We start from the raw sequence: 22665 nt of genomic DNA on the forward strand, positions 1-22665 counted from the left end.
CAGGAGGAGGGTACAATCTGCACACTCACAGGAGGAGGGTACAATCTGCACACTCACAGTAGGGTACAATCTGCACACTCACAGGAGGAGGGGACAATCTGCACAGTCACAGGAGGAGGTACAATCTGCACACTCACAGGAGGAGGTACAATCTGCACACTCACAGGAGGAGGTACAATCTACACACTCACGGGAGGGTACAATCTGTACACTTACAGGAGGAGGTACAATCTGCACACTTACAGGAGGGTACAATCTGTACACTTACAGGAGGAGGTACAATCTGCACACTCACAGGAGGGTACAATCTGCACTGTCACAGGAGGAGGGGACAATCTGCACACTCACAGGAGGGTACAATCTGCACACTCACAGGAGGAGCGTATAATCTACACACCCACAGGAGGGTACAATCTGCACACTCACAGGAGGAGGGTACAATCTGTACACTCACAGGAGGAGGGTACAATCTGCACACTCACAGGAGGAGGGTACAATCTGCACACTCACAGGAGGAGGGTACAATCTACACACTCACAGGAGGAGCGTACAATCTGCACACTCACAGGAGGAGGTACAATCTACACACCCACAGGAGGGTACAATCTGCACAGTCACAGGAGGAGGTACAATCTACACACTCACAGGAGGGTACAATCTGCACACTCACAGGAGGAGGTACAATCTGCACACTCACAGGAGGAGGGTACAATCTGCACACTCACAGGAGGAGCGTACAATCTGCACACCCACAGGAGGGTACAATCTGCACACTCACAGTCAGAGGGTACAATCTGCACACTCACAGGAGGGTACAATCTACACACTCACAGGAGGGTACAGTCTGCACACTCACAGGAGGGTACAATCTGTACACCCACAGGAGGGTACAATCTGCACACCCACAGGAGGAGGTACAATCTGCACAGTCACAGGAGGGTACAATCTGCACACCCACAGGAGGAGGTACAATCTGTACACTCACAGGAGGAGCGTACAATCTACACACCCACAGGAGGGTACAATCTGCACACTCACAGGAGGAGGTACAATCTACACACCCACAGGAGGGTACAATCTGCACACTCACAGGAGGAGCGTACAATCTACACACCCACAGGAGGAGGGTACAATCTGCACACTCACAGGAGGAGGTACAATCTGCACACTCACAGGAGGAGGGTACAGTCTGCACTGTCACAGGAGGGTACAATCTGCACACTCACAGGAGGAGGGTACAATCTACACACTAACGGGAGGAGGGTACAATCTGTACACTCACAGGAGGGTACAATCTGCACACTCACAGGAGGAGGTACAATCTGCACACTCACAGGAGGAGGGTACAGTCTGCACTGTCACAGGAGGGTACAATCTGCACACTCACAGGAGGAGGGTACAATCTGCACACTCACAGGAGGAGGGTACAATCTGCACACTCACAGGAGGAGGGTACAATCTGCACACTCACAGGAGGGTACAATCTGCACACTCACAGGAGGAGGTACAATCTGCACACTCACAGGAGGGTACAATCTACACACTCACAGGAGGAGGTACAATCTGCACACTCACAGGAGGAGGGTACAATCTGCACACTCACAGGAGGAGGGTACAATCTGCACACTCACAGGAGGAGGTACAATCTACACACCCACAGGAGGGTACAATCTACACACTCAGAGGAGGGTACAATCTGCACACTCACAGGAGGAGGGTACAATCTGCACACTCACAGGAGGAGGGTACAATCTGCACACTCACAGGAGGAGGGTACAATCTGCACACTCACAGGAGGGTACAATCTGCACACTCACAGGAGGAGGTACAATCTGCACACTCACAGGAGGGTACAATCTACACACTCACAGGAGGAGGTACAATCTGCACACTCACAGGAGGAGGGTACAATCTGCACACTCACAGGAGGAGGGTACAATCTGCACACTCACAGGAGGAGGTACAATCTACACACCCACAGGAGGGTACAATCTGCACACTCACAGGAGGAGGTACAATCTGCACACTCACAGGAGGAGGGTACAATCTGCACTGTCACAGGAGGAGGTACAATCTACACACTCACAGGAGGAGGTACAATCTGTACACTCACAGGAGGGTACAATCTACACACTCACAGGAGGAGGTACAATCTACACACTCACAGGAGGAGGTACAATCTGTACACTCACAGGAGGAGGGTACAATCTGCACACTCACAGGAGGAGGGTACAATCTACACACCCACAGGAGGAGGGGACAATCTGCACAGTCACAGGAGGAGGTACAATCTGTACACTCACAGGAGGAGGGTACAATCTGCACACCCACAGGAGGAGGGGACAGTCTGCACACTCACAGGAGGAGGGTACAATCTGCACACTCACAGGAGGAGGGTACAATCTGCACACTCACAGGAGGAGGGTACAATCTGCACACTCACAGGAGGGTACAATCTGTACACTCACAGGAGGAGGGTACAATCTGCACACTCACAGGAGGAGGGTACAATCTGCACACTCACAGGAGGGTACAATCTGCACACTCACAGGAGGAGCGTACAATCTGTACACTTACAGGAGGAGGTACAATCTGTACACTCACAGGAGGGTACAATCTGCACACTCACAGGAGGAGGGTACAATCTGCACACCCACAGGAGGAGGGTACAATCTGCACACTCACAGGAGGAGCGTACAATCTGTACACTCACAGGAGGGTACAATCTGCACACTCACAGGAGGAGGGGACAATCTGCACACTCACAGGAGGGTACAATCTGCACACTCACAGTTGGAGGGTACAATCTGCACTGTCACAGGAGGAGGGGACAATCTGCAGACTCACAGGAGGAGGTACAATCTGTACACTCACAGGAGGGTACAATCTGCACACTCACAGGAGGGTACAATCTGCACACTCACAGGAGGAGGGTACAATCTGCACACTCACAGGAGGAGGGTACAATCTGCACACTCACAGGAGGGTACAATCTGCACACTCACAGGAGGAGGTACAATCTGCACACTCACAGGAGGGTACAATCTACACACTCACAGGAGGAGGTACAATCTGCACTGTCACAGGAGGAGGTACAATCTGTACACTCACAGGAGGAGGGTACAATCTGCACACTCACAGGAGGGTACAATCTGCACACTCACAGGAGGAGGTACAATCTACACACTCACAGGAGGAGGTACAATCTGCACACTCACAGGAGGAGGGTACAATCTGCACACTCACAGGAGGAGGTACAATCTACACACCCACAGGAGGGTACAATCTACACACTCACAGGAGGAGGGTACAATCTGCACTGTCACAGGAGGAGGTACAATCTACACACTCACAGGAGGAGGTACAATCTGTACACTCACAGGAGGGTACAATCTACACACTCACAGGAGGAGGTACAATCTACACACTCACAGGAGGAGGTACAATCTGTACACTCACAGGAGGAGGGTACAATCTGCACACTCACAGGAGGAGGGTACAATCTACACACCCACAGGAGGAGGGGACAATCTGCACAGTCACAGGAGGAGGTACAATCTGTACACTCACAGGAGGAGGGTACAATCTGCACACCCACAGGAGGAGGGGACAGTCTGCACACTCACAGGAGGAGGGTACAATCTGTACACTCACAGGAGGAGGGTACAATCTACACACTCACAGGAGGAGGGTACAATCTACACACCCACAGGAGGAGGGTACAATCTGCACACTCACAGGAGGAGCGTACAATCTGTACACTTACAGGAGGAGGTACAATCTGTACACTCACAGGAGGGTACAATCTGCACACTCACAGGAGGAGGGTACAATCTGCACACCCACAGGAGGAGGGTACAATATGCACACTCACAGGAGGAGCGTACAATCTGTACACTCACAGGAGGGTACAATCTACACACTCACAGGAGGGTACAATCTGTACACTCACAGGAGGGTACAATCTGCACACTCACAGGAGGAGGGGACAATCTGCACACTCACAGGAGGGTACAATCTGCACACTCACAGTTGGAGGGTACAATCTGCACACTCACAGGAGGAGGGTACAATCTGCACTGTCACAGGAGGAGGGAACAATCTGCACACTCACAGGAGGAGGGTACAATCTACACACTCACAGGAGGAGGGTACAATCTGCACACTCACAGGAGGAGGGGACAATCTGTACACTCACAGGAGGAGGGGACAATCTGCACACTTACAGGAGGAGGTACAATCTGCACACTCACAGGAGGGTACAATCTGCACACTCACAGGAGGAGGTACAATCTGTACACTCACAGGAGGAGGGGACAATCTGCACACCCACAGGAGGAGGGTACAATCTGCACACTCACAGGAGGGTACAATCTACACACCCACAGGAGGAGGTACAATCTACACACTCACAGGAGGAGGGTACAATCTGTACACTCACAGGAGGAGGGTACAATCTGCACACTCACAGGAGGAGGGTACAATCTGTACACTCACAGGAGGGTACAATCTGCACACTCACAGGAGGAGGTACAATCTGTACACTCACAGGAGGAGGTACAATCTACACACTCACAGGAGGAGGGTACAATCTGTACACTCACAGGAGGAGGGTACAATCTGCACACTCACAGGAGGAGGGTACAATCTGCACACTCACAGGAGGAGGTACAATCTACACACTCACAGGAGGGTACAATCTGCACACTCACAGGAGGAGGGTACAATCTACACACTCACAGGAGGGTACAATCTGCACACTCACAGGAGGAGGGTACAATCTGCACACTCACAGGAGGAGGGTACAATCTGCACACTCACAGGAGGGTACAATCTGCACACTCACAGGAGGGTACAATCTGCACACTCACAGGAGGGTACAATCTGCACACTCACAGGAGGAGGTACAATCTGTACACTCACAGGAGGAGGGGACAATCTGCACACCCACAGGAGGAGGGTACAATCTGCACACTCACAGGAGGGTACAATCTGCACACTCACAGGAGGGTACAATCTGCACACTCACAGGAGGGTACAATCTGCACACTCACAGGAGGAGGGTACAATCTGCACACTCACAGGAGGAGCGTACAATCTGCACACTCACAGGAGGGTACAATCTGCACACTCACAGGAGGACGTACAATTTGCAGACTCACAGGAGGGTACAATCTGTACACTCACAGGAGGAGGGTACAATCTGCACTGTCACAGGAGGGGACAATCTACACACTCACAGGAGGGTACAATCTGTACACTCACAGGAGGGTACAATCTGTACACTCACAGGAGGAGGTACAATCTACACACTAACGGGTGGAGGGGACAGTCTGCACACTCACAGGAGGAGGGTACAATCTGTACACTCACAGGAGGGTACAATCTACACACTCACAGGAGGGGGGTACAATCTGTACACTCACAGGAGGGTACAATCTACACACTCACAGGAGGAGGTACAATCTGCACACTCACAGTCAGAGGGTACAATCTGCACACTCACAGGAGGAGCGTACAATCTACACACCCACAGGAGGGTACAATCTGCACTGTCACAGGAGGAGCGTACAATCTACACACTCACAGGAGCGTACAATCTGCAGACTCACGGGAAGAGGGTACAATCTGCACGCTGATAGGAGAAAGGTGCATTATGCACACTCAGAGCAGACATGTCTGTCACGGGCCCAGATCACTACCATTAATGCCTAAGTACACAACTGAGAAGGAATTGGAGAAGCATGCATGAATTTGTGGAGACTGCTCAGAGTGAATGTGTCATTTGGATAAGGAGAACCATGCAGCTCTGCGGGGAAGACTCAGATAGTGGATAATATTCACTGTGTTCTGCTGTAGGGATATTCGCAAAATTGGAGTGCCTACCGCGCTCAACAAAAATACTCAGCAGAACCTTTCTCCTAACAGAACTTCTGTCGGGCAGAAGTTCCAACTTCTATATTTAGTTCCACAATCAATGAGGGCAAGTATGTGACACACCTTCTTTCCCACCTTATCCACTTACCTTCCAAACTCCCATTGTACACCAATGCTGCCAAGGCTCCTGCTATCAACTGTATACTTTTCACTTCCTGATGTGAAACACCTCATACTTATCCAAACTCCATATTCCATTGCTCTGCCCATATTTCCAAACTGATGTACCCCTTTGACTGCTTTGAATTGAATGCATCAAGTGTCCATAGATCTTAACCCTCTGGATCAGCCGACCATGCGGGACCTTTTTCAAAGCTTTACCAAAGTCCATGATGGGTAAAATCTTGCAAGAAATGGATCAATATTTGTATAACCAGGATGATCTATGAGGTACCACGAGTGCAGTAGTCAAACGCACAGCATGAAGCTGAAACAATGCAGTTATTTGTTTGTGCATCGACACATAGAAGCCCTTGATATCAAGATGGCTGCTAGGGTGCTACAGCTGAAGGAGGAAAGGCCGAGGCCCTCATCAATGAAGACAAAGCAGAGAGACGTGTCACCAGGAATGGTGCATTTATGTGAACAACTCCTTCCTAAATTTGTGTGTAGTCAGACCATCAGTAAGCTACTCAAATACACCCTCTGCTATCTGATGGATCTAAATTCACTGCAACCTATCAGTCACCTTCCAAAGTCCCAACATGTGCTATAACTTAGAGCGTAACACCTTCAAAAGGTGGTGCCTCGAGAAGGCGACTTCCATTACGAAGGACCCTCACCATCCAGAACGTGCCCTCTTCTCATTACTACCACCAGGGAGAACGTACAGAAGCTGGAGGACCCACACTCAATGTTTTAGAGTATCTTCTTCCACCCATCAAATTTTGTAAACAGTCCATGAACCCTTGAACACTACCTTTCTACTCAGCTCTCTTTATTCACTCTGTATTTATTTTTAAATATACCATATTTCTCATTGCAACTTATCATAATTTCTTGATGCACTGATTTCATGATGTATCAGTGACAACAAAACCTGATTCTGAGTGCTTTCCCCAGCACCGAGCTGCTGATGTTCTCATTCCATTGGGCCTCAGCAGGAACGCTGCTAGAATCCCCGCCACCAGTTCATTCCACTCACCCTCCCCACCATTAACCCTGCCCTCACCGCTCGTCTTTCGTCGCTCACCCCACCAGTTCACCCACCACTTACCCCCATCAGTTGCCACATGTTACACAGCCTTGCCAACGGCAAACGGTAGCTGACACTAGTGGAAGAGCAGCATGCAGGCTGGGAAGAATCGGGGTACGAGACACGGGCTGAGGAGAGCAAGGGGGCGGGGTGGAGGAGCAGGAAGATGGGACATCACAGGTGAAGCCCCAGTTGAACACTGCCAGCTTCTTCCTGTCCTCCTGCTCCTTGCCGTTACACCTTTGCTTCACCCCTCCTCCCAGCTGGGCACTGGAAGTGGGCTTTAACTGTACAGCAATTCTCTGTGGGCTTGGGTGGTGACCCACTCCATTCTGCAGTTGTGTTCAAGTTGGATCCTGTGTAGACTTCAGAAAAGCATCTAATCCTACCAAGTCTGGCAAAGAAACAGACATGGTTGGACTTGAAACAGACTTGGTCAGATCCAGAACAAAACAGTCCCAAAGTTAATTCAACAACAGACCTGGGGGAATCCAATTACAGGACTCAAAAGAAAGCCAATCATAACTATGTGAAGTGTACCTATTGATGTCACTTGTACTTTGCTGAAATGTGTAGGAGAGATACAGATTAAAAAGACTGGGTAACAGCTTCTTCCTTCAGGCTCTGAGACTAATGAATACCCTGCCACCGCTGAGGTCTTGTCACCAGAATAGCGAGCTGTTTACTGTACTGTTAACCCTGTACTCTGCCTTTTAGTTTGTGTGATGTACGTTGTGTGGGTGCACCATGATCTGGAGGAATGTTGTTTCGTTGGTTGTATATACAGTCAGATGACAATAATCTTGAACTTGTGAAAAAGGTCACAATCCTGCTGATACTGTATACTTTGTATGTGGGTCTCCTGTGAGCTGATGACAGGAGAGTTACATACTTGACGTTTTGTAATGCCGATTGAAGCAGGCTCTAGTTCTGGGAATGTTTAATGGCATTGGTCCATGGCATAAAAGAGGTTGGGAACCCCTGTTCTACTGGGAGCTTGGAGCTTGGTAGGTTATATTGCGTCTTGCAAAAAACTATGTCCTCATTTAATCTTTAAACACTTTGTTTTATTGCACTTGTGAAAAACACTACACCACCCAAGCCTGAAACTGGGGTTAGATCTACATTTGCTAGTGGGCCCAATGTGTATCTGAAGCTTCTTCTGAAAGTCTGCTCAGGCAAGGAGTTATTGACAAAGTAAGCCTCAGAAGTTTCAGATCTCACAATTGTTAGGACGCTGACTCCATACAGAAACCCACTCTGTGACCCACCTATCGATAATCACCTCCAGCTCAGAGCACTGACTGGGACTTCTGTAAACGTTTGTGCATCAGCCTGACTCTCACGCTCTCCTCTTCCTGTCCTGCTGCACGGTAACTATCCACAATTAGGCCAGACACTCCTACAACTCGACTGCTCTCTAAACCCCACCGCCTCCCATTATCTGTCATCAGAAGTACACAGCGGCTTTACCGCTGATGCCATGTTTGGAATATTATGGGATGTGTGCAGGGGCAGTGACTGGAGACTTTCCACTGCCGACATTCAGGATTATTCACGCTTGTACTGAGACTGCACCCTGCCACAGTAAAACACCCTCTATTTCCTGCCCTAACTGCTATTCCTGAAACTGGGGAAGTTGCCTGTGCCGTAGCTGGATTCCAAATACTATTCACAGTAAGCAGACTGGCCCCTCTTCACCTCACTTTTGCAGAACTGAAACCAGACCCTTTCACAAGCCCTCTCCCTTTCTGGCCCTTCATAGCCAGCTGAACGCTGACTTGTCAAAGTGTTTCAGCGTTTGATCTAACGGATTCTCAAAGATCAGGGGAACTGGAAAAATGGTCAGAATAGCCAAATAACTCTTGCACCTTGCTGCGTTAGAGCAACGCCCAGCACTCTGATTGGCTCAGTACCATTCCAAGCCTCTGCAATGAGCTGCCCATGGTGACAACGTGTCTCACGTTCCTACTGCACTTCCTGCCACCACTGCGCCATAGCAAGTGCGTCTATCACCACAAGAGCATCCTCCACACTAGCTTCCCAGACCCTGGGCTCTGCTTCTTTCCCAGCAGACAGTCTTCTCCAGAAGTACATCAGCTTACAAAGACGCAGAGAGTGGTGGCAAAAAGTCTGAGCAACCTCACCCGGTTCTAGCAGGCCAGAGCTAATGGACGCTACTGGCTGTAATGAAGGAGATGTAATGGGACAGTGTTTGCCACGTCCGTGTTACTGTGTTTTCAGTGAACTTCCTGTTCACATGTGGCAAGAGGAACACCACAGTGAGCGGAGTGGGACGTGTAGGAGATACGTGCCTTCACCAGCTGGCAATCTAAGAACTGGGAGGTCACGTACAATACAACTATTGGTTAGGCCACAGCTGGAGAACTGTGTGCCGTTCTATCACCATAAAACAGGAAGGATGTGACTGCACTGGGTCGCGTACAGAGTATGCTGCCTTGCTTCAAGCATTTCAGTTTTGAGGAGACTCTGGAGGCTGTGTTTGTGCTCCATGAAGTAAAGAAGGCTAAGGGGTAGAGAGATTGTAGATAGTGAAAGACTTTTTCCTTCAAAGAGCTGTCTATAGCCAAAGGGCATAGGTTTAAAGTAGCAGGATAGGTGACCTAGAACATACATAGAACAGGAGAGCACAGTATACACAGTCCTTTAGTTCATGATGTTGTGCCAATATTTTAGCGTACACCACAATCAATCTACCCTTCCCTCCTACACAGACCATAACCCTCCATTTTTGCTGTCATCCATGTGCCTATTTAAGAGTCTCTTAAAAGTCTCTAATGTATCCGCCTCTACCACTACCCTCTGTGAAAAAAAGGCTTCCTCTGACATCACCCCTCAACTTTTTTCCACTCACTTCAATAACAGCTCTCGCTGATATTGGCCACTGTCATGATGGGCACTGGCCCTCCACTATATCTATAATCTTATACACGTCTATCATCAACTCTCATTCTCCATCGCTCCAAAGAGGAAAGCCCTACCACTAAACTAGAACTTCACCGGAAGGTGGCTGGCAACTGAACGTACTACCTGAGAGGGTGATTGAGTCAGAGACCCCAGCGACAGCTGAGTAATTTACTCAATCCCTTAAAACACCAAGGCCACAAGGAAACTGCGAGTAAATGTGACTAGTATAGATAGGTACTTGATAGATGGGTGTACGCTCAGTATGAAGATGGCGGAATGAAGGGCCATTGCTATGCTCTGTGACAGGGGATAGTAGTTCTCGCCTGTGGACACTTGGAGATATAGCAACCGCTGCTCTTTCATCCGACCCAGTGATGCCCCTGAGCCCAGGGTGTGGTGATCAGTGAGCACACCTTCTGGCATTGGAAAGCACAATGGACTCCGGCAGCGACCCATGGATGATGTTCCAATTTCGAGCACTGACCATCCCTCCTTTCCCCAAACACCCTGGGGTTTCACAGCATCTCCTCTAGCATTTTCCTGGAACTGGAAGACCGACTCAGTAACTTTATTTCCCCCAGAGCTTTTGCAAACTGCCAGAAACTGGTGTCATTTTGACCAGGCACTGCTGTAAATAGGCACTGACAAATTAGTGGGCCTTAAATGCCCATCTTCAATACCACTGTCATTGCCTTCAAGATAAAATATTGTGAACAGGCCATACGTTCACTGATATCCACTCAACGTCAGTACCGAATAACAACCCTTTCGTACCAAAACGTGCCTGGTTAAGAAAGTGTATAGTGTGTTGGCCCTCATTAGTCAGGGAATTGAGTTCAAGAACCGTGAGGTAATGTTGGAGATCTATAAAACTCTGGTTGAACAAAACTTCAGATTATTGTGTTCAGCAGAAGAGATTTACCCTGAGGCTGCCTGGATTGGAGAACATGTCTTACGGGGATAGATTAAGTGAGCTAGGGCTTTTCTCTTTGGAGTGAAGGAGGGTAACAGGTGATTTGATAGAGATGTACAAGGCGTTAAGAGGTATAGATTGAGTGGATAGACAGCGACTTTTTTCCAGGGCGAAAGTGGTGAATACTGGGGGCATCATTTTAAGGTGGATGGAACAAAGTCCAGGGGATGTCAGAAGGGATGTTTTTCCTCCCCCCTCCCCCCACACACACTGTGTGAGTGTGTGGAACATCCTTACCAGGAGACTGATACATTTGGGGCACTAAAGAAACTCTTAGAAAGGCACATGGATGATAGAAAAATGAAGTGCCATGTCAGAACAAATGGAGTGTGAGAGCATCCTGAGCAGCTGCATCACTGCCTGGTTCGGAAATTGCACCGTCTCCGATCGCAAGATCCTGCAGCGGATAGTGAGGTCAGCTGAGAAGATCAGCAGGGTCTCTCTTCCCACCATTACAGACATTTATACTACACACTGCACCCGTAAAGCAAACAGCATTATGAAGGACCCCACGCACCCCTCATACAAACTCTTCTCCCTCCTGCCATCTGGCAAAAGGCACCGAAGCATTCAGGCTCTCACGACCAGACTATGTAACAGTTTCTTCCCCCAAGTCATCAGACTCCTCAATACCCAGAGCCTGGACTGACACCAACCTACTGCCCTCTACTGTGCATATTGTCTTGTTTATTATTTATTGTAATGCCTGCACTGTTTTGTGCACTTTATGCAGTCCTGGGTAGGTCTGTAGTCTAGTGCAGTTTTGTGCTGTTTTTTATGTAGTTCAATGTAGTTTTTGTATTGGTCATGTAACACAATGGTCCTGAAAAACTTTGTCTCGTTTTTACTGTGTACTGTACCAGCAGTTATGGTCGCAATGACAATAAAAAGTGACTTGACTTAAAAAGGTCAGCACAATATCTTAGGCAGAAGAGCCTGCACTGTGCTGTAGTGCTCCATGTTCTACTTTCTTTTTTTTGGCGTGCACCTGCATGCATGCGAGTCTGTGTGCGTGCGTGTGTGTGTGCGTGTGTGCGCGTCTGTTCGTGTGTGTCTGTGTGTGCGTACGTGCGTCCGTGATGAGATCTTCATCATGGCTTTTTACAAGGCATGGAGCGAGAGACAGAGAGAGAGACTGTGTGGCGCGCCCCTCCTCACACAGACACTTCGCAGTATTTTTCCCTTTACGAGGTCGAGTTGCGACCTCGACGCTCAAGCTGGCATGGATGGAAAACGTACACGGGAGCAGACCCGACTAGTTTCGAACCCGGGAACCTCCACTCCCGGGTCCAGCGCCAATGTCATTGCGCCACCAGCCAGCCCCTATGTTCTATTTTCTAATATAAAATGGGATAATGTGGGGTTAGTGTAAATAGGTGGTTGGTGGTCAGCAGGGACATGATGGGCTGAAGGGCTGGTTTATGTAATGTATCTCTCCGTGATTCTATGACATGCAGAGATAACTTGGGTACAACACCAAAGTATCTGTTGTCTCTGGAAAACTATGAATGTAGCCAGGACATTCAGTTAGGGATGATGTTACACTGGATCACTGAATGGTATTCCCTTAACCAGCGCAGATGAAAATAGGTTATTGTGCCTAAAGTCGGGTCCCAACCTTTTTTATGCCACGTACCAATACCATTAAACAAGGGGTCCATACCCCAGGTTGGGAACCCCTGGAAAAAGGTACTGAGGTGCCCCGCACTGAGATCCACTTGGAGATAGATGGAAAGACCATGCCTACTCACGCTTTTGAGTAATTGAGCACAAAGTCCACTCCTTTCTCGGTGTCAAACTGGATGTCTCGAGGTAAATCACTGTGGAAATGTGCATCAATGCTCAGCGGGAAACCCGGATGCCATTCCTTCCACCTGTAACAAACAAAACAGGCACACAGTGGGGAGACGTGACTGAGAGGAGGGGGGAGCACAAATAGAAAGAGGACGGTACATTAGGAGGGGTTTGGGAAGACAGAGGCTGCATGGATTTTGCATGCCGTCCTCAGATCTTTCAGAATGACGTGGCCCTCAAATCTGCAGCTCCTGCAACATCCTGGTAGATCTTCTCTGCTCCCTCCCTGGTGTTCTCACTTCCTTCCTGTGGTGTGGAGACATGAACTCTACACATTGCTCCAACACAGCATAAGGAAGCTGGCAAACAGATTGAATCTGTGCAGATTGTATAGAATTATGTGATGTACTTACACACATTGGGAGAAAGTCAGTGTTGCATATTCAGCAGCAAAATATTCTAATCTCATGGGGTCTGTGAATGGAAATAAACTGTTGATGTTTCAGGCTGAGACCCTTCAAAATGTCTACTGTCTAATTCCCACCATAGATGCTGCCTGACCTGCTGAGCTCCTCCAGCATTTTATGTGTGTTGACAGAAAACAGATCCTGGAGCCTCAGTTGCCGACTGAAGGTTAAGCAAGTCCACTGTTAGATAGATACCCATCAATCTTCTCTACACCTTATGATGTGGTTCCCAGACCTGCACACAGTAATCAAATTGAGCACTATCCAAAGCTTTACAGCATAAACACCTTTCTTTTACATTTCAATATCCTAATTAATGAAGCCCTGTATCCCATAAGCCTTCCCAATCACATTATCTACATCTCCTGTCACCTTCAGTCATCTCTAGACTTGTACTCAAAGGTTACTCAGTTCATCAGTCCTCCCTAGGACCCTACCATTCATGATGTGTGTCCTAGCTCCACTAGCCTCACAAAATACATCACCTCACATTTATCTGAATTAAATTCCATGCACCACTTATTTCATTCCACCATTCCACCAACAAATCTATACCACTCTGTGTCCTATGGCACTATTCATGACTCTGCCAATCTTTGTGCCATCTGTGAACCTACTGATCGTGCCTTCTACATCTACATCCCAAAGCATTCACATACAGTATATTACAAATAGCAAGCATCTCAGCACCAATTCCTGATGAACACCACTATAACCAGGCATCCAATCACAAAAACAACAGGAATTCTGCAGATGCTGTAAATTCAAGCAACACACATCAAAGTAGCTGGTGAACGCAGCAGGCCAGGCAGCATCTCTAAGAAGAGGTACAGTCGACGTTTCAGTCCTGACGAAGGGTCTCGGCCTGAAACGTCGACTGTACCTCTTCCTAGAGATGCTGCCTGGCCTGCTGCGTTCACCAGCTACTTTGATGTGTGTTGATCCAATCACAAAAATAACTTTCTTCCATCACTCTCTACCTACTACTGAGCCAATTTTGGATCAAGTTTGCAAATTGCCCCGCATTGCATGTGCCCTAACATTTTCAGCAGGTCTCCCATGTCCAAAGCCTTTCTGAGGTCCTTGCAAACCACACCTATTGCTTTGATCTCATGAATACACTTGGTTACCGCTTCAAAAATTTCCATTGCACTGGTCAGACAGGATTTATCCCTTGACAAAGCCATGGTAGATGTTGCTGATTGGACCCCATCATTCCATTATAAATACTGCCCCTCAGCGTTTTCTCCAATTACTTCCTTCCTACTGGTGTTAGACCCACAGGATTATCATTGGGAGGTATTTTTCATCACCGCTCTTCTTGACAGGTGTGACCACATTTTCTGTGCTCAGGTCAATAGGAATCTCGCTGGTTTCTGTGAGGAATTTAGAATCTCAGTTAAATCCCAGGAGTTAATTTCTGCTTAGATAACCTATCATCAAGCACACCACTACTGCTTTTACTCAGTAGAGTGTTAAGCCAACATCACCTTCACGTATGGTTGAGGCTGGTACAGCCTAACTTAGAGAGGAGAGCTGACAGACAGAAAATGAATCAGAAAAGATGATGTTTCAGGGAATGAGAAGCAGAAATCAACAGACAGCAACTTCAAAACTCTGCAACGGCAATGAAAAAGTCCAGATTCGTGGCCTGAAAAGATTCTTGGTCCATAGTGGTAATCACATTGGAAGTGCTCCCTGTAGGTCAGGAGCTCACAGCAAGAGGCACACCCACTGGCCCAGGAGAGACAAGCAAGATAGATTCTATCTATTCCAATCATTGGCTGTGCAAGAGCAGCAAGTTAAAAATAGGGTTTCAAGTTGCACAGTTTCAGGAACAAGCACAGAGGCAGAGACTGGGAAGTGAAGTGACTGCTGAAGCCAGTCAATGGGAGTGAATCTATAATTAGAGGATGCAACTCTGAAAGATGCTTATCCATGCTTATTTCAGACAGAGACCAGCTTTATGTATGTGTGTGCTATGTAAATAAGTCAACCAGTCAGGGAACATTGTGACATCATCACATGAAACTAAGGCACAAGCATCACATTTACTTGTTCCTTTGTTGTTTGTATTAGAATAAATGCCCTTGTTTGATGCTCTTGTGGGACTGTTATTGCTAATAAAACAAAAAAAGGTGTATATTAGATCCTGCTGGATCAAATATACAACTTACTTTACAGCGCCAACAAGTGTTTGTACAGTTCTGACACAATTTCCTTGCCTTTGTATTTAAACTTCAGCCATTAAAGGCACATACATTTGTAGCCCACTATTGTCTAGGATCTTTGGGCATCCACTGAGATGCCTCAGCATTTCATAGTCCCCAACCACTTACAAAGCACTACCCTTTTGCTTTCCTTCCTACAATCCATTCCCTCAGTCGCACGCTAGTAGAACTACTGCCTCAGAGTGACAGAGATCTGGTTGCAGCTCAGAGCGCAGGTGTCTGTCTGTGTGGAGTCTGAACATTCTCCTTGTGGTTGTGCAGATTTCATCCAAGTGCTCCACTTTCCTCGCAGACAGGGTGTGTTGGTAGAGTAATTGGTCACTGTCAATTGTCCTGTGTGTAAGTATGTGATAAAATTTGGGGGGAGTTAATGGGAAGGTGGGGAGAATAAAAAATGAAATTGGATGGTTGATGGTATGATGGTCGTGTTTCCCACATACTTTCTCTCCATGTCTCTATGATGCACTGATCTCATCTCGCACTTACTTGGGGAAAAAGTTGATGAAATTGACGAGCTCAGCATGGGTGCATGAAACAATACCAATGCAGTCGTCAGTGTAGTGGTGGATGAGTTGGGGAACATTACTGAGGAAGGCTTGGAACATGAACTGTTCTACCTAGCCAATGAAAAGGCAGGCACAGCCGGGGCCCACGTGGATGCCCATGGCTACCCCTTGAGTCTAGAGAAAGTGGGAGAAGATGCTTCATGCACCCATGCTGAGCTCTTCAATTTCATCAACTTTGCCTCCAACATCCCCCCTGCCCCCAGCCCTTAAGTTCACTTGGTCTATTTCTGACATCTCCCTCCCCTTTTTTAATCTCTCTGTCTCCCAGACTGTCAAACAACATCTTTCCTATGGCAAGCTTGACTATGCATCTTTCCACCCTGTCTACTGTAAAAACGTTATTCCCTTTTCTCAGTACCTTTGTCTCCACAACCTGTGTTCCCAGGATGAGGCTTTCCTTTCCAGGACATCAGAGATGTCTTCCTTCTTCAAAGAATGGGATTTCCCTTCCTCCACCATTGATACTGCCCTCACACACATTGCCTCCATTTCCCAGACCTTAACATTGATGGAGTTCCTTTCGTCCTTGCCTACCACTCCATCAGCCTCTGCATCCAACACAATTTTACACAACTGCAAAGGGGTCCTATCACTAAACACAACTTTACCTCCCGCCACACTTTGCTTTCTGCAGGGATTACTCCCTCCATTATTCCCTTGTCCATTCATCCCTTCCCACTAATCTCTCACCTGGCACGTCTTATTGCAAGAGGCCAAAGTGCTACACCTGCCCATAACCCTCCTCCCTCACCTCCATTCAAACAGTCCTTTCAGGTGAGGCAACATCTCATCTTCAAACCTATTGTAACTGGAGCTCTGGATGCGGCCTCCTCTACATTGGTGGGACACGTAAACTGGAGGAAGGTTCATTGAGCGATTCAGCTCCATCCGCCAAAAGCAGAACTTCCCAGTGGTCCAACATTTTAATTCCATTTCCCATTCCCGTTCTGACATTTTGGTCCACGGTTTCCCCTTGTGCCACGAGGAAGCCACCCTCAGGGTGGAGGAGCAACACCTTAAATTCCAACTGGGCACACTCCAACCTGATGACAACCTGATATCAATTTTTCCTTCCAGTAAACAAAATTCCCTCTTCCTCCCCTCTGCTTCTATTCCTTACTCTGACCTCTTTCCTTTTCTCACCTGCCTATCACCTTCTCCAGTGCACCTTCTCCTTCCCTTTCTCCTATGATCCACGATCCTCTCCTATCAGATTCTTTCATCTCCGGCCCTTTACCTTTCCTACTGGCTACACATGTCACCTTCTAGCTAGCCTTCTTCCCCTCCCCTTACCTTTTTATTCTGGCATCTTTCCCCTTCCTCTCCTGCCCTGAAAAAGGTTCTCAGCCTGAAATGTCAAACGTTTGTTCATTTCCAATAGATGCTCTCTGACCTGCTGAGTTCCTCCGGCATTTTGTGTATGGATTTCCACCATTTGCAGAATTTATGTTTAGAGTGAAAGGAAGCTGACCTGCTTTCTCTCTCTCTCAAATGCCATTCCTAGCAAAAAGGCAAATTGGCACAGTGAACAATTCAAATCATGTAACCACAAAGATTAGATTAACCAAATCTATGAGGCTCATTTGTTTTACCATGAAGGCAGTAGGAACACTACAAAATGACCTCCTTTTTTTTAATGGTAAAAGTCTGAGAGACTGCAGGAACAAGTCACAAAACCAGAGTACATCAGTGTCCAGTGGCTTGTTCCTCTGCCAAAAACAAACTTGTTTTAACTTGTTGACTGCAGTCAGCCAATTATGTTTCCAGCACTGGGGTGTGGGCTAAAGCAAAGTAGGAACTGGCCCTTCTGTTGAGGAATGTGGGTCTTGAGGCAGAGTAAACCAGACGATGTTCAGCTGCACTCTGAGGTGCTGTGTAACACATCCTGTGCCTGTAAAACCTATGGGAGGAGGGGATAAAACTGGTTTGCATCACAGTTACGTAAAACCACTGATCAAGAACTAGTGAGCAGTAAATCTGTCCCATTGCATCAGGCCTTACCTGTAAAGCTTCTGCCTCTCCTCCAGCTCTCGGTATCGGTGCTGTTTAGCAAGTTGAGTGTGGTCATCGCGGGGCAACCTTGCTGTAAGAAGGAAGCGGATGTTAATTGGTCTGCTAGCACTGAGTGAGTGAATTACACCTTCCTCATACACATGTGGAAGTTAATTAAAGACTAATGTGCATTTTGCAGGACACATTGCTGAATGCAGTTGCTCCTTTAAACACCTTCCCTTTTTAAAATTCACCTCCGTGTTTTGGTTATCAACCGTGAATGTACTCATCTAATGAATGGGAGCCTGTCTTTTCATGCCTAAAGGCAGCCTTGCACATCAGGGGCTGGGACAGCGCAGGTGACGGTCCCTCTTCACTGTCCCATCACACCTTCTCTGGTCAGACACAGAGAGAAGCTCCCTGTCACTGTCCCGTCACAGACTCTCAGAGTCAGTCAGAGAGTAATGCTCCCTGTCACTGTCCTGTCACATCCTCCTGGGGTAGGAATAGCAAGGTTCAACTACATCCTACACAAGACTGGCTGCATTTTACTTTGATATAGTTCATATATTCTGCTGGAAATGTACCTAATGTAAATATGTATGTAAATCCCACTAACTGTCTCTTCACACAGTCAGATGCACAGTAGCATAGTGGTTAGCACAACACTTTATAGCACCAGCAACCCAGGCTAAATTCCCACCACTGTCTGTAAGGACTTCATACGTTCTCCCTGTGACCACATGGTTTTCTCCAGGTGCTCCGGTTTCCTCCCACAGTCCACAGATATACCGGTTGGTAGGAAAACTGTCTCGCGATTAGGCTGGGGTTAAATTGAGGGTTGCTGGGTGTCGTGGCTCAATGGGCCGAGAGGACCTATTACATGGTGTATCTCAATCAATCAATAAATAAACAAATAAACAAACAAAATCTATTCCATTTCTGTGCAGCCACCCTGTGTGTTTGAAAGAGGTGATTGGTTGACTTGGGTCTGTGTAGGCCTGGCTCAGAAGTTGTTCTCTTGGCCTGCACCAATGAGGTGTGGCTGGTGGTGCTGGATCCCATCCACCCTCCTGCCCTGTCCTCCAGAAGGGTTAACTTGAAGAGATGCTCTAAACCCCTGGTCAGTCAGTGATGGGTGGACTCCCTGCCAGAGGAGATGTGATTATTTGCATGGGGTACCATGCATTCCCTCCATCCGGAAAACTACCCAAGCCCCAATGATAAATCTGGCTGGCACCGTGACAGGATTTGAAGGGAAGAGTCACCAGAGGAAGGCCACTGGACAGACCTCCTCTATACTGTCCAACAGGGACAATCACTGATTGGGAACCAACAGGTGACCAGCTAGCCAAATACTTCTTTGCCAATGTTCAGAAGCACTTCATTGATTTATTTTGGGGCAAAAGGAACTGCTGGATCTTTGTCACAGTGTACTGAATGAGGAAGATGGCCTATCACTGGTGTGTGTCCATACCCTGTTTGAGACCTTCTGCCTTCGGAAAGACACACAACTCTCAATAGCAGGCAGGACCCTCACCTCTCAGGGAAAGGTCGAACCTTTACTGGGACCTTCTCTGAGTCGGGACGTGGTCTCCCCTGGTTGACCATATGCTCTACCTGTCACACCTGGCAATGGATGGTGAAGGAAAGACACCAAGACTGGTAGCCAGAGCCTCTGGGAGACCCAGCATTGTGGGTATTCAGGCAGCTCAAAATTGTGCAGTGATCCCAGCCAAGCTAACCACTAGACCCAAAACTATACCTAGGATCTGGCCCCACATAACATCTCTCAGATAGTCAGAGGGATTTCTTGTACAGACTTTTCACAATTCCACTTCCAAACCTTCGTCTGCCATCCAGACTCACCACAGTGGTCTGTCTGACACCTGGTAGTGAGTTGCTATGTGGAAGTGCTTCCCTCCCCCTCCCGTTCTACATCAAGGTCCTGGGGCTGTAAGCACTGTACAAAGCTGCCCTGTGGAACCGAATTGCTCAGTTGGCTTACAGACTCCCACGCTGACTGCCATTTCTACACGAATCTATGTTCCAAACTCATATGGAATGCAAGAGGTTGCACAGACCCTTGAATATTCGAATGGACTGCTCAAGTCCTGCCTGTAGAGACGGAGTCCGAGGGTCTGATTGCCCACAGAGACAGAGTGCGAGGGGTCTGATTGTCCACGGAGACAGAGCGCGAGGGGTCTGATTGCCCGTGGAGACAGAGCGCGAGGGGTGTGGTTGCCTGTGGAGATGGAGCCCGAGGGGTGTGATTGCCTGTGGAGACGGAAACCAGTGGGTGTGGTTGCCCGTGGTTCTGCAGGGACAGGAGTACGTCTTGGAGGAATAATATATTATCCAAATTTTTTTTGTTGATACTTAAAATCATTTTAAAACCAAAAACAAAATGGGGGTCTGGAAATAAAAGTAACAGTACAGGGGTAGTTTATAGTCCCTCTCCACTGTTCTTGGGCACCAGTTTTGTGGGCTTGATGAAGAGCAAATCTCCTTCTGCACCATCCTGCGAGATACTCCCTGAGCGGACAAAGCAAAGTGGTCCACACCAGGATCTGGAAAGTGCTGCCTCATGCTGAGTATGCACCCCTCACCCCAGCCTGTGCTTGCTGAGTAAACCACTGCCCGTTTTGATGTTCCCAGCCCACTAGATCTCATGTAAAGTTGCACAGACTGATGGTGTGTGGTTTCTGTAGGCACAGAAATAGTGCATGTCATTGATCCCTATCTCATCCACTCAGCCATACAGTCCTACATGTAAGTTCAGTTGCAAGAGGCAGAAATGAGTGTTTCTGCAAACCTTTAAAGTTTTCTGATACCAACCTATCTGATAAAGATAAGTTTGTGAAAAATGAGTAACAGTGTGAAGATTAGGTTAAGAGTAACAAGATGACTGAATTGGTGGGATAGTTCATCAGCCCTCGTTTGGCACAATTAATTCTTGTTAAGCTGCTGTTAGGCAGCCCATTGATGACCACAGAGAAACAGCATGATCCAACTTGAAACAGGTCCAGACAGTTTATGTCGTTATTGAACTCCACATCTTTGGACCGAGGAAAGAAATGCAAGCAGTCACAGTGAGAATGTGCAAACTCCACACAGACAAGATCAGGTTTGAACCCAGGCCTCTATCCATCGTGTCACTTGGCTGCAATAGAAATTTACAGGATTGGGTACACAAGAGAGACTGCAGATGCTGGAGATCTGGAGCAGCACACAAAATACTAGAGGAATTCAGTGGTTCAGGCAACATCTATGGAGACAAATGTATAGTTGATGGACGTTGGAGAGTTTCAACCTGAAACGTGATTGTCCACTTCCCTTTTCATAGATGCTACCTGATCTGCTGAGTGCCTCCAGCATTTTGGGAGCTGTTTATGGGATTGGTTCAGGACTGAGGGATTTCAATACTATGGACAGGATGCCAGACTAAACCTGTCCTTGAAGGTGGAAAGAATTCCTAATTGCAGGATTGAAAATTAGAAAGGAATTTGATACAGTCAATGAAACGAAACAACCTCAACACTGATAAAGTCACGAGCAGAGAGAAAGGGACAGGGTATTAGCCTCAGATATGCTCAATAACAAAACTCTTCAGTCTTCTGGAATAAAGAATTCCAAACAATTGCAATACTTTTTAAAGAAATGCTGTCAAGAGACTACACCCGCTGTTCTGGATTCTCCATCTACAGTGAACAAGTTTCAGATCCACTCTGTCAATCTTTCTCACAATCCTGGATGGCTTAAATGAGATGTTCTCTTATCCTTCTAAACACTGCAGGTATGGGCCCCTCCTCATTCTCTTGTTATATCAATTCCTTTAGTGCTGAAATCTACACAACCATATCAGAAATCAAATCGACACAGAACACTGTATGACGGCTATCACCAAAGCCCGGTATAATCACAACAAAGCTTGCTACACTTGCTTCAGCCTAAGCATTACTTCAGTGTGCCTGCATGAAAACTGCATTCATTCCACCTCCTAGTATTCATATATCCCAGGGGTTCACAACCTGAGTTCCAAGGGGCCCCTTGGCTAATGATATTTATCCATGACATATAAAAGGTTGGGAATCCCTGATATATATCATTGAACACCAACATTACTCATTGCTTAAATAACATGCTTTGGCATCCTTATCCCTATTCGAGCGGGCCCACATTAATAGACCCCTTGCTTCACATGGTATCTCCATAAAATTCTGCTCTCAGTGGGATACACAGGTGTACTTTGGGGCACTAGTGACTGTTTTGATGATCAGTCCACTTCATAAACCATAGTAACATTGCGCCTCGGAATTCCCATTTCCCCTGGTAACGGGCCATACTGAGGCTGGGCAAGTGAAGACCAGGATAACGTGGACGGGATCAGGGGCCTTTCGGTCTTTGTCACTGCTGCTTAGTGAGTGCCAAACTGACCAGCAGGATGGGAAGACTGGTGACTGAGAATAGGGCCAACATGGATCTAAGGTGAGAGGAATGAGTTTAATTGCGGGTTTGGAGGTAAAAGCCTTTTACACAGAGTACACCTGCTCCAGAGGTGGTGGAGTCAGAAACACTCACT

General features: G+C 47.6%; 1 protein-coding gene across 1 annotated transcript in view; it reads right to left on the bottom strand.

Moving 5' to 3' along the window:
* Positions 1-22665, bottom strand: part of LOC140212023 (polyunsaturated fatty acid 5-lipoxygenase-like) — an 88444-nt gene that overhangs the window by 40908 nt on the left and 24871 nt on the right. Inside the window, exons 3-4 of the mRNA XM_072282392.1 lie at positions 18093-18174; positions 12785-12907 (exon numbers count right to left, since the gene is read on the bottom strand). Of these exons, the coding sequence (XP_072138493.1) occupies positions 12785-12907; positions 18093-18174 (205 nt within the window). The remainder of the gene's footprint in view (positions 1-12784; positions 12908-18092; positions 18175-22665) is intronic.

This window comes from Mobula birostris, chromosome 18 (assembly GCF_030028105.1).
Source record: "Mobula birostris isolate sMobBir1 chromosome 18, sMobBir1.hap1, whole genome shotgun sequence".
Lineage (NCBI taxonomy): Eukaryota > Metazoa > Chordata > Chondrichthyes > Myliobatiformes > Myliobatidae > Mobula > Mobula birostris.